We start from the raw sequence: 13,123 nt of genomic DNA on the forward strand, positions 1-13,123 counted from the left end.
AGAGGTTCTGAGGTGGAGGAAAGAGCCTGGGTGGTGAATCAGGGCAGCAGCAGGAAGTCCCAATTGGCAAACGTCGTGACAGTATCAGGGGAGTTCCTTCGCAAGGTCTTTATAATCACACAGGATACTCCTCCTTCATCTGGTGTGTCCGGATCTGTGCAGCTCTCCAGGCAGAATGGGGAATGAGAGGAACCTCTACATAACTCAGGGGCTTTGCCTCCATGAATCTAGGGCCTCTGCTGCAACAGAGCCCAGCTCTGGAGCTGAACCACAGCGAGTCATGGATCTGCCTTTCAGTCTCTCTGAGTCTTGTCCACACATGAAGGACAAGTGAAGCTTGGGTGCCAAAGAGCAGCTTCACTATTGGGTGACATCTTTTCCATTTAATTTTTCTTGCCAAAAGGAGTGGGGAAAGGAACGGTTTGCTTTTCATTAGAGGTTACAATGCCATCGAGGATAATATCTTCTCACATTTCTCTAGTGTCTGTCATTATTACAAATTACACATGTGGTAGAATGGACTCTCATGTCACCCAGCCTCAAATGAAAACCCACATGCATAGACTTGTACTTAAATGCAGCCACCTCTGGGTTGGAACATACCAGCTGCTTAAATCAAAGCAGTAAGACAGTTTAAAAAGGAAACCCTGTCCTCGCATCCTGAATAAACAGTGGGTCTCATTTTACATCTAATCTGAAAGATGGCACTTCCAACAGCACAGCAGCTACAAGCACCACACTAACAGACTGAATTCAGCTCTTACTCTCAGGGAAGACGATCCCTTTCTGGATTTCCATCGATACCTGGGAACTTCCTGAGAGGTCTTCTATTCCAACCCATACCAAGCCCAACTCCACTTAGCTTGTGAGGACTCACAAAACCACAGCTTACTGTGCTGGGCACATGTCAGCATCACTTACTTTCATTTTAAGTGGCAGCAGTGCCATATGCAGAAGCTTTACCTCTCCACTGTATTTACCCTGATCTTACTTCCTCTTGGAAGATAACCTGTGCACCTGCAGTTCTAATGGACTCAGGACTGTTATTGAACAGCAGGTCTTGTTCTCTGCAGAAGTGAACTGGCCTTGATGAGGGGGGACACCCGGCTGATGGAAGATGGTCCAGAGACGAGGATCTTTGAGTGCTGGCAACATGCACATGTGTTTCATCCCATCCCATCCCATCCTGGGAAATCAGCCAGTTCTGGGCAATTAAAGAAGAGCCCTGCTCAGCCCACAAACACTGCAGGAGTTGAGACAGCAAGCAGAGAGCATGTGTCCTGTCACCAGGTATAAAAGGAACTAATTTGCTGAACGCATTCCAGCGCTGCACTCACAAACCAAACCAGCTGGTAGATGGCATCAACTTCTCGAATTCCTCCTACCTCAGCCAGGAAGATACCAGGGGAACAAGATCTAACCTTCCAGCACACACAAGGCAAAATTCACTGGAAAGCCACTTCATTTAAAGAGAGACGTTTGTGGGTCAGACTTGATCAGCTTTTCCTGAGGCAGCAGCAAAAGTAATAAGAGCAAAGGCCTTCCAAGTGAATGCCAGTCAAGTGACCCTTGCTCCTTCCAAGCAATTCCCTGTCTACATTAAATGGTTTTCTTTAGGCCTGGGCTGTGTAAAGCATGAATTTGGGATGGGCTCTGTTAGAAGGTGTTTGGGTCTAGGGTTTTAGTTCTGATCCTGACTCTGGAGTTAAGGGCCAGCTGGTGAGTTAAGATCCAAATCCCAACTCCTCTAAAGTTCACAGGAGTTGTGGGCTTGGACCTAGGCCTCTCTTTAGTTTTGACTATGTCTAAGAGACTAGCTGCTCAAGCTCCCCCTTGTCTGAGACACTGCACTGCCTTGGCAAGCTTCCCGGGGTGCTGCTGCTGTGTGGCCACACTCTGGTGGATGGTGTGTCTTTTTAGTCCTTTCTAATCAGCTAGATGTCATTCAGAAAGCTGGGGCAAGGAGACTTCTTTCCCCAGACACCAGGCTTCCTTCCTGGCAATCAAACCTGGAGCCTTATAATAATAATCATACATAGCATTTATATAGCTTTACATCTTCAAAGTGCTGTACTAGCATTAACTAATTATCCCTCTCCCTAATGGCCATTAATCCTGGCCTTTCATGAACCTCCCCCATTTCCCTGCGGTTTAGCTCCAATACAGCAATAAGCTACTCTCAGGGAGTGGCCTGTTATCTTGCAATCTGCTGCCTCCAATGCATAATGAGGCCCCAAAGCAAAGGCCAGGTGCCCTGGGCCACTGGAGATCTGTGATTATAGAACTGTGCATGACCTTGAGAGTGACTTAGCCTGATTGGAAGATTCTTACGTTCGGAAAAGACAGCTCTCCATAGTGCTGAAGCACAGGCACCGCAAGCTGCGTTCATTTGTGGGCACTATGTTACCAGGGAAGTGCTGGAATGAGCAGAGCAATGGAAAAGGTATGGGAACTGGTGAGGTTGATTTTTTTATAGAGGAAAAGTAAGAGACCGCTCCTAGGTGCTCTTTAGTTATACGAACAATTAGTGAGAATAATCCAGAGATTTTCAATGGCCAGGAGAAGGGAGAGCGAAAGGGAAGAAAGGAAGAACATCAGGGCGTTCTTGAGTGAAACGTGTGACCAGGTTTTGGAACGTCTCTCAAGGGGAATTGTGGGAGTTGTATCACTTGGGATTTTGGAGTCTGCACTGGGCAGTCCTGCATTGCCCCAGGGAGACAGGTCTGGATTTCAGCAGAGCTCATGTTTAACTCTCCTGTGTCAGATTCTGGGTGGGCGTGGTGGAGGGTGGGGAAGAGAGTGACAGGAATCTTGCAGAAATGACTTAGAAGCAGCATTCTCCTGACGAGGAATTAGCCTGCACAGTCGCTGTTATTGCAGGAAGCTGCCCACCCTGGGGTCTGTCTCAGCAAACCGCAGACTGATTGAAGCAAACTTTCATCTTCCCACTAAAGACACATAATGAGTTTCTCTAGAGCCAAGGACATGAAATGTAAATTGCCTCTGCTGCAAAAGGAAAAATCAAGTTCGTTCTGTAGACAGGTTTGTTGAACAGCCTCAGTTCTCTCCCGTGCTTTTGCTGAAGCAGTCTGCTCCAGGTGGTCCCAGGTCCAGTGCACACAGCTAGGATTCAGGTTTGTGTGATAGTACAGTGAGAGCGAGAGAGTGTGTGTGTGTTGGAGGGAGGGGGCAGGGGAAGTATCCTCAAAGTGCATTGTCTGTTACAGCCAGCACATAGTGTAAGAAGGATCTTCTCCTTGTCCAGGCCACATCTGTAGCCTAAGCCATCCAATCTGTCTGCTTTCAATTCTAAATCCTGTTTGCACTGTTAGCAAGCAGCAGAGCATTGTAGATTGAGCACAGGACAGAGAGCCAGGAATTCTTGTGTTTTGTATTCAGCTCTTTCACAACTGTCTCGGGCAAAGCTGTTCAGTTTCCACATCTGTGAAATGGGGATTGATTCATAACCCTGATGAGCAGTTGATGGCTGAGCTTTGAAAATGTAAAGGGCTGGGTATTATGTTAACTCTGCATCTACTGAAAGCTGCTACTGTGCTGAAATGCAGAATCCCCAGAAAACCCTTACGTACAGACCGGGGCTGGGCATAGTTTGAATTGCAAAGTCTTTTGGTTTTGTCCCCACCCATCTTGGTAATGAGCGATTGCTATTTTTTCCAATAATAAATGTGTTGCACATGAGACAGAGATGAGATGAGCCCATTGTGCTGCATGTCTGTGAACAGAGGAGCTAAATTAAAATTCTGTTGTACATTATGGGGACAATAGCTGACCGGGTATTTTACTTGATGGATAATTTTTCCTTAGTGTATGTCCAGATAAGGCCAATGACATGGCTCATGAATTGGCTCATTAGAGATGAAATAGACAAACTCTTGGCTGGTATAAATGGCTGTAAATGCCTTGAAGCCAATGAAGCTACATCATATGATACAAATTGAGGATCTGGCACACAAACGTTGGTGCCGGTTAGCTCAGAAAGAAGTTAAATGTACACAACACATCTTTCACTAGTAACTCCAACAAGCCCCAACATCCTTGCACATAAGTTAAGGAAGTATGGATTGGATACATGGACTGTAAGATGGATAGAAAGCTGGCTTGACATTCAGGCCCAATGGGTAGTGGTCAATGACTCAATATCTGGATGGCAGTCAGTTTCAAGTGGAGTGTGGAGTGCCCCAAGGCTCAGTTCTGGAGCCAGTGTTCAACATCTTTATTAATAACCTGGATGAGAGCCTGGATTGCACCCTCAGCAAGTTTGCGATGACACCAAGCTAGGAGGAGAGGTAGATACATTGGAGGATAGAGATAGGATCCGGAGTGACCTGGATAAATTGGATGATTGGGCCAAAAGAAATCTGATGTGGTTCAACAAGGAGAAGTGTAGAGTCCTGCACTTGGGACGGAAGAATCCAAAGCTTTGTTACAAAGGATGTGGATGTGCTGGAGCAGGTTCAGCAGAGAGCAATGAAAGAGGCTGGAGCACATGACCTATGAGGAGAGGCTGAGGGATTTGGGCTTGTTTAGTTTGCAGAAGAAAAGACCGAGGTGTAATTTAATAGCAGCCTTCAGCTTCCTGAAGGGGAGCACTAAAGAGAATGGAGAGAAACTGTTCTCAGTGGTGACAGACGGCAGAACAAGGAGCAATGGTCTGAATTTACAGAGGGAGAGGAGTAGGTTGGATATTAGGACAAACTACTTCACTAGGAGAGTGGTGAAGCACTGGAATGCGTTGCCTAGAGAGATGGTGGAATCTCCAACCCTAGTGGTTTTCAAGTCCCTGCTTGACAACATCCTCACTGGGATGACTTAGTTGGGGTTGATCCTGCTGGAAGCAGGAGGCTGGACTAGGTGACCTTCTGAAGTCCCTTCCAGCCCTAGGATTCTATGATTCTGTGATCTACAGAGTTCTGCGATGATTGCAGGATTGCTAGAAAATTTAGTTTGTGCTACTAGTGGAGGGAGAGAGCCAAACATGAGCACAAAATAATTTTCAGTAACCAATGTGCATATATGTCACATTAGCTACGTCTACATGTGAAGCCTACATCGAAGTAGCTTATTTTGATGTAGCGACATCGAAATAGGCTATTTCGATGAATAACGTCTACACGTCCTCCAGGGCTGGCAATGTCGACGTTTAACATCGACGTTGAGCAGCACCACATCGAAATAGGCGCTGCGAGGGAACGTCTACACGCCAAAGTAGCACACATCGAAATAAGGGTGCCAGGCACATCTGCAGACAGGGTCACAGGGTGGACTCAACAGCAAGCCGCTCCCTTAAAGGGCCCCTCCCAGACACAGTTGCACTAAACAACACAAGATCCACAGAGCCGACAACTAGTTGCAGACCCTGTGCATGCAGCAAGGATTCCCAGCTGCCGCAGCGGCAGCCAGAAGCCCTGGGCTAAGGGCTGCTGCACACGGTGACCATAGAGCCCCGCAGGGGCTGGAGAGAGTGTCTCTCTCAATGATGTTGAGGGACGCGGATCGTCTACACGTGCCCTACTTCGACATTCAACTTCGAAGTAGGGCGCTATTCCCATCCCCTCATGGGGTTAGCAGCTTCGACGTCTCGCCGCCTAACGTCGATGTTAACATCGAAATAGCGCCCAACACGTGTAGCCGTGACGGGTTCTGTTTCGAAGTTAGTGCCGCTACTTCGAAGTAGCGTGCACGTGTAGACACGGCTATTGTGTTGACAAGAAATTTCCTGGGACTCCTTCAGAATTAAGGAAGACAAGTCATAAAAGCTGGAAGTGCAGGAAAGAGCTAAGATTGCAGCCAAGATTTAAAACAACATAAAAGACGGAGTCTTTCCAATTGCAATAGCAATAGCATTCCTAGGGGTTCAAGGCAGCAAGCTGGGAGCACTTCAGCCAAAGATGGATCTCCAGTGGGGTGGTGCAGAAGTATAATAAGTGTTTTGTCCTCATGAATTGCAGTTTTGAATACCTGGGCACACAGAAATGAAAGCTAGTTCTGAGTCTTTAATGCATCGTGTACTCAAATGAGGCTGTGCTAAGAGTTAGAGATGAGGCGAGTTGACGGAACTCTGAGGGCCTGGATCTGCATCTCATTAACCTGTGGGGAAGTTTGGGTCCGCACTTCCTGGTGCAGGGCTCTCTCTGCCATGTGTACGACCATGTCATAACATACTTTGAACATGTTTGTGACATGGTGCCTGGAGCTTCTGACTGTTGTCGCTTGTCTCTTTAGTGACACCACATTAGCACAAGCAACGACCTAGTGAAGGAGGCCAGGGCTGAGAGAGAATCTGAGAACTCCCAAGGAAAGTAGGAACTTTACTTTTTGAATACTGCTGCCTGCTTGACCAACAGTGGCTGAACCCAGGGCTCAGGCAGGATGGGTTCTTTTTGCGTGGGAAACCAATGACCTGGAGGCAGGGTATGTTCTTCGTGTCATTTGTTTATTTACCACAATGTACACCAGCCTTATTTGCGTAGACAGTGGCAGCAACATGCTGCACGCAGAAGACCTTCTGTTGCTGAACTCCCAGACAAGGTGCTCCAGACCCTCTTCCAAGAACCAGCTGTCTTGGCCTCTGTTCAGCTCCAGACACCAGGGAAGAATCCAGCCACGTTGTTCCCACTGCCACATCCTCGCACTTTAGTGCAGGCACCGAGCAGTGCCTGGAAAAGTCTGAAAAGAGCTTCCCAAGCGCATGATGTGCAAAGACGCGCACACGGGAGGGGTTCTCTTAGCACCCGTACAAACAGAATGGTATGCTTGGACACTCTGCCCTTGGAAGAAACGAGTGCCAGAGACTTGGAGCAATATTGCCCTCAACACCGTCTGCTCAAAACTCCTGATGGTGATTCCGGCATTGAAGGAGAAATCAGAGAGAATCTGGTCCTGCTCAGAGCCTTCATTGTAGCAAACTCTCAAGCTGTGCTGAGGCGGTTCCTTCTGCTTTCCTGCTGCTGCCTGTGTCCTTCCTGGCTGCATCTACACTTGCCCCCTCCTTTTGGAAGGGGTATGTTAATGAGGCATTTCGGAAGATGCTAATGAGGTGCTGACATGAATATGCAGTGCCTCATTAGCATAATAGCAGCTGCACGTGATTCAAAAGTACCACTTTCAGACTGCAGGCTGCCCGTGTAGACGGGGGGCTTTTCAAAAGGAAAACCTATTTGGTTTTAGGAAGAAGGGGCTTTCGAAGCCCAGGGGGTCCTTTCGAGAAGCCCACATCTTCACAGGGGGCCTGCATTCCGAAAGAAGCACTTTCAAATCACTCAAAGCCGCCATTGTGCTAATGAGGGGTTGCATATTCATGTCAGCATCTCATGAGCATCTTCCGAACTGCCTCATTAGCATGCCCCTTCCGAAAGGAGGGAGCAAATGTAGACGTAGCCCCTGTGTTTGATGGAAACATGCTGGAGACGGGGGAGGTGTCCCAGTAATGGCTTCCCCTCAGAGGACTGGTCTTAGGCCATTATTTCAAGGGCTCTCCAGATTTCAAATGTTTGGAAAGGGAGGGCCCTGCCTTTGTTAGTAGGTTCTTATGCTGCCCCCATCACCATGGAATCTAAGGGAGTCAAGGCCTGACTGTGCTTTTGCAAGGCTGTTGCTCACTGGTCTCAGAATGGATTCCTGGGGCAGGACTGTGAGTCCGTACCCCTTTGTGTAGTTATTTAATAGGAGCCTAGATTGGTTTGAGGCTGTCCTAGGCAGCAGGAAGGCTGCAAAACCATTGACATAACTTCAGCTGTGCATATTTCTGTGGACTTACAGTCACATATTGGCTTAGACTGTGCATTTCCTGCCTTCTGTTTTTTCATCAGCTGCCAAACACATTTTAGGCATCTTGTTGTATTACTTTATAAGCCAGGTTTGGGAAGAGGTAAACCTTTGGAGCTTAGCATTTATCTCAATAGATTTCACTTCCAATGAGTTATATTATGATATTAGCCAGTTTACATTGATGGGTGGGGGTGGGGGAGACAAGAGGGAGAAAATAGCTACCCTAGCCTGTCTGAGCATCCACAGGTAGCCCGCACTGAGTACAGCCTTTCCCCTCTCTTACGGCCCTGTTAACTCAGATTTGCCTGTGCCTTTGTCCCCATTTAGGTTGGAGGGCACACCATGCTGCCCATCCGCTGGATGCCCCCTGAGAGCATCATGTACCGGAAGTTCACGACAGAGAGCGACGTGTGGAGTTTTGGGGTGATCCTCTGGGAGATCTTCACATATGGGAAGCAGCCTTGGTTCCAGCTCTCAAACACAGAGGTACCAGATAAACCGTGGTGTCTTAGACTGGGGAGAGGAGACACGGTTGACAGGGTCATAGTCACACCGTGTGTGTTGCTGGACAGGTTTCCTCTATTTTTTTCTCTCTCTGTGTGGAATAAATGTTGTTCGGAGCGCTGAGGCATGTGCAGATGCTCATCACCAGTAGAAACACAGGCTGTCGGCCGTGGATGGCTGTGGGCACTCTGCTAATCAGGTGGGCGGCACCTGGACAGCTGCCCAAGCGCTCAGTTTACAAGGAACACTGGCTGCAGGATGTTATGGGCACTCTGAGACCTGGAGGTGGTTGTTTCGCTTCCCTTATAGGCCAGGGCCCAGCACCACCTGTCACATTCTCCATATGGAGTCCTGGCCCCTCTCCACCTCATGTGGCATTGCCCATAACAGCATCATGGCCTCGTGGAGGGACAGCGAGGTGAAGCCACAGCTTTCATCTGGGAAATGCAGCCTGACAGAGACACTTACTTTAAGAAACGGAGAGGGAGCCATGCTAGTCTATACACTGTCAAAACAAAAAGCAGTCAAGTAGCACTTTAAAGACTAGCAAAATAATTTATTAGGTGAGCTTTCGTGGGACAGACCCACTTCTTCAGACCATAGCCAGACCAGAACAGACTCAATATTTAAGGCACAGAGAACCAAAAACAGTAATCAAGGAGGACAAATCAGAAAAAAAATCAAGCTTAGCTGGCTTTTATATTCAAATTCGGCACATTAACACGTGGTTTGAACCGGGATGTGAACTTTCTGAGTCACTACAAAGGGCTCGTCTGCATACTTGGCTTAATCTAATTCTTGACCTTCCTCCCCCACCCTCCACTCTCTGATTTGCTCACCTTGATTTTTTTTTCTGATTTGTCCTCCTTGATTACTGTTTTTGGTTCTCTGTGCCTTAAATATTGAGTCTGTTCTGGTATGGCTATGGGCTGAAGAAGTGGGTCTGTCTCACGAAAGCTCATCACCTAATAAATTATTTTGCTAGTCTTTAAAGTGCTACTTGACTGCTTTTTGCTTTTACCTTAAGAAGAGCCCCCAAAGCATAATTCCTCCTATCTCAACCCTGTCCCTTTCCTCCTGAGGGGTGAGTTAAACACACATAAAGTGAGGTACCAGGTGAGCTAGCCCACCCCTTCCTGGCACTGAATTGGCTGGCTTTAAGCAGCAGCCCATTGCAAGCAAATTGTTTCCAAGCAATATTCCCAACCTGGGGCATGTAAAATGTTGGTCATAGCAAGGGCTGCACTTGGTAGGGGCAGGGCCGAGGCAGACCCCAGTATGTTACAGAAATCTGGATCAGACCATTCAGTGTACACACCCGCGTGCGGGAGATTTGGGAAATGCCAATATGCGGCAAACACCTGTGGTCCAGGCACTTGTCTTGTATGTTCACAGACATCTCCCACTGTGCTGCAGGTGAATGCAGGAAGGCCAGATCTGGCCATAAGAATGGAATATTATTGCTCACAAGGAGAAGGGCTGTTCACAGGGAGAAGGGCTGTTCTCCTTCCAGTGCCCTCTTTGCACCAAGATATTCAGAACAATCAGTGCCACGGTTTGATGGTGACTTACAGTAACAGTGGTAATTAACACTAGCCATTTTTATGGTTCTTTGTAAGCGTAAAATTTAAAACACCCTTCAAGGGTGAAATAGGACACATGGCTAGTGACAGACCACCTGGAGACCCAGGTATACCCTACTTGCTAAATCTGCACCTTACATCCTGTCTAGAGACAGTGGGTCACCATGAGTCTTTCAAATACAGAAAGCCTGTTAGTGGTCCTAGTTCATGGTTCTCTGCTGGTCGCCTAAGGCCCCAGTTAACTTTGCCATGATCCGCTGTATGGCAAAGGAGCTTTGTCTACAGCACTACATTTCTCTCGCCCCACCTGTCAGCAGCTCCTCCAAACCGCTTCTGCTCTCACTATTTCTTTGCCAACCTCAGAGCAGTGGCTGTCTGTTTGGCTGTGTGGCAGGCTCCATTAGTAGTCACAAGTGATAAACTTCAGGTCCCCCTCGCCAGTCTGCCCGCCTCGCCGCTCTGTTTGAGATCTGTGTTTATCCAGTGTGTCATTGTGCCAGGTCACGGCACTCACACACCACCGCGCCGAGACTCATCACTTCCAGACAGACAGCTCCTCAGTAATAACAGCTCTCTGACAAGTTACTTTGTTTTTCTCCTTTACATCCTTTTCCATGGAGAGCAGGATTCCAAAAAGCAGGTGTTTGGAGAATTGTTTCCCCCTGGAGTCACTCTAGAGACACCATTTCATCCTGCATGAGCCTCTCACGTTTTTCTCATTAGCAGCAACAACCTGACCTGGGGTGAGGTGTGAACATTTGCAAGATTTTCTTCTGTCATGAATTAGATGCAGGATGAAACAGTGCTCTTTTCGCTGCTTTCAAACATCAAAACTGAGACAAATTTGCCCTCTGAGAGGCAAGTGGGAGATGGTGCTCTGAAATCCTTCTAGTAAAATTTCCTGGCTTTCACCATCATTTTCAGATAAGGGGGGGAAAAAAAAGATTGGTGATATAAAAAATGGACTTTTTCTTAGAAAATACTGACATATCAGTTGCAGGTTCATCCTCTCCTTCTCTATATAAATTATCACTGGAGTACATCTTTGACTAACTAACCCTTCTGGTCCATAGATGCAGTCTAGTAACGAGCTTGTCACACAGAGGGAGTTGTGCCTGGAGTTAATAAAGGTTACAAAGTCAAGAGCACTTCACTGAAGTTGCAAAACTGCAGCTGTAAAGTAGGAAGTGGGTATGGAGAATCTGGTGCTCCGTATTACCAGCTGGGAGCCTGCACACCTTAAATCAGGGGGCTCTGGTGGCTCGTTAATGCTCTAATGAAATGTTGGTTATCATCGAGGGCTAAGCAGAGGGACATTCTCAACACTGTGCTGTGTGGGACTCACCCTCTCCTGTTCTCTTTCAGGTCATTGAGTGCATCACCCAAGGTCGAGTCCTGGAGAGGCCTCGAGTCTGTCCCAAGGAGGTGTATGACATCATGCTGGGCTGCTGGCAAAGAGAGCCTCAGCAGCGGCTCAATATCAAGGAAATCTACAAGATCCTTCATGCTCTAGGCAAGGCCACACCGATCTACCTGGACATCCTTGGCTAGTAGTGGCCGCTTGTCAAAAGCTCCTGCTCCTTCCTTCCTCCACCCTCCCTACCTCCTCTTGTCCCCTGGCCCTTCAGTCCCCAAGTAAACATCTTCATATAAACTCAAGTGCCTGCTACACATACAACACTGAAAAACAAAACAAAACAACCTGTAAGGCAGTTTGGCTTATATATATTTATAGATATCTAGATATAGATATATATATACCTTCTACACCAATACAGAAAAAAGCTGCTGTTACAGAAACTATAAGACTTTTAAACAAAAAGGAAGACACTTAAAGTACTTTAAAAAAAAAAGAGGAGGAATCTTTTTCCCCAAGCTCTGGAGCAGTGAAGCGTGACCCCGCTGTGCTTCCTCCGCGCGGGCTAAGCTCAAGACTCCTGCTAGCGCAGAGACGCAGTCCCAGGGAAGAGTTCTGGGAGGAGGCCTGCCCCGTTTGTAAGATATGCACTGAATGTGTGACTCTGCCTCCCACCCGCTCACCGGGGTTCAGGCTCTGAGCCAAGGCAGGGCTGCCCCCCAGAGGAACTTGCAATTCCACCTTCCCGCCTTTTTCCTCCTTTTGACATTACAGGACAATTTTTCTAATTTGCCGATTCATCAGTGTATAGACTCGAGGCTTTTGGAACTTACGGTGAAGGATCGCGGCACCTACGGGTAAACCACACATGAGAAGCAGCCACTCTCCCAGAGAACACAGAGAACAGGAACATACTGGTTCTGGCGCCCAGAGCCGAGCCTTTGGCAGACTCTGGGAAGGCATGTCAGGGACCAGAACGGTTGCCTGGGAGAGCGGTACAGAGAGCAGAGATGGGGAGGGGTCTGAACCACCTTCCAGTGCCATTCGATGGACCTTTTAGCTTCACTTGGGCACATGGGACAGGCACCCAGCCCATGCATCTGCCCCATAGAGGGGCTGGTTTAGAAAGCAAAACTGTTCACCCTGCTTAATTTGGCAGGGGGCATGACAGAGATTCGAGGAGATGGGCCAAATCAGGACTTCCCCCCCGCCAGCATGTGTTCAAAGGCCGCAGTTTGTAATCTGCCTGGAAACTGAGTTGCACTGCTGCAGAGGTGCTCCCTGGGGTTAGTCTGCCATGATGCCCCCCTCCCTTGCCCCCCGCATCCATCATCCACTGTCCTTTCCCTTGGTCCAGTACCTAATGTACCCGCCAAAGTGGGGTGGGGATGCAGGGAAAACAAAGAGGCCTGGGAACCTGTCAGCACCTGCCAAGGTCATGTTGACATTCCCCTCACGTCTCCAGGCCTGGAAAGGATTGATGCATCTGCCTTTGAGCTGCTGTGAAAATGCAGAGGCTGAAGAATAGCTCCACGGGCAGCCTGGAGAGGTGAGGGGGGAGGTGGTGCCTTCCTGAGGAGACGGCTCAGCAAATGGCCACGGCAGCCAGCCTTGCATGTCAATGAGGTCCAAGGCCTGGCCAAGGGGAGGGGTTCAGTCAGGGCAGGCGGAGGGAAGCAGTCCCCATCCTAGGCTCCCATCAATAAAAGGACTCAGGCTTCCTCAGAGGCAAGTGCCTGCTTGATTCAGGCCTGGGGAAGCAACGTTTCTGGTCTGTTTTTCCTCCGGACAATGGAGGCTGAGAGGAGGATGTGCCATGCGACAGCTCTAGCCAAGAGGAGGGCACAGGCCCTCTAGCTGTTGTCCCAGCAGAGTCTGAAAGACTGCTGCT

The 13,123-nt window shown here is 48.4% G+C and overlaps 1 protein-coding gene across 1 annotated transcript in view; it reads left to right on the forward strand.

The window, feature by feature from the left end:
• The window catches only part of NTRK3 (neurotrophic receptor tyrosine kinase 3), a 346,470-nt gene extending 335,011 nt beyond the window's left edge, over nt 1-11,459 (forward strand). Inside the window, exons 16-17 of the mRNA XM_075006317.1 lie at nt 8,116-8,274; nt 11,241-11,459. Of these exons, the coding sequence (XP_074862418.1) occupies nt 8,116-8,274; nt 11,241-11,426 (345 nt within the window). The 3' untranslated portion in view covers nt 11,427-11,459. The remainder of the gene's footprint in view (nt 1-8,115; nt 8,275-11,240) is intronic.
• Nucleotides 11,460-13,123: the final 1,664 nt, after the last annotated feature.

This window comes from Carettochelys insculpta, chromosome 12 (assembly GCF_033958435.1).
Source record: "Carettochelys insculpta isolate YL-2023 chromosome 12, ASM3395843v1, whole genome shotgun sequence".
Lineage (NCBI taxonomy): Eukaryota > Metazoa > Chordata > Testudines > Carettochelyidae > Carettochelys > Carettochelys insculpta.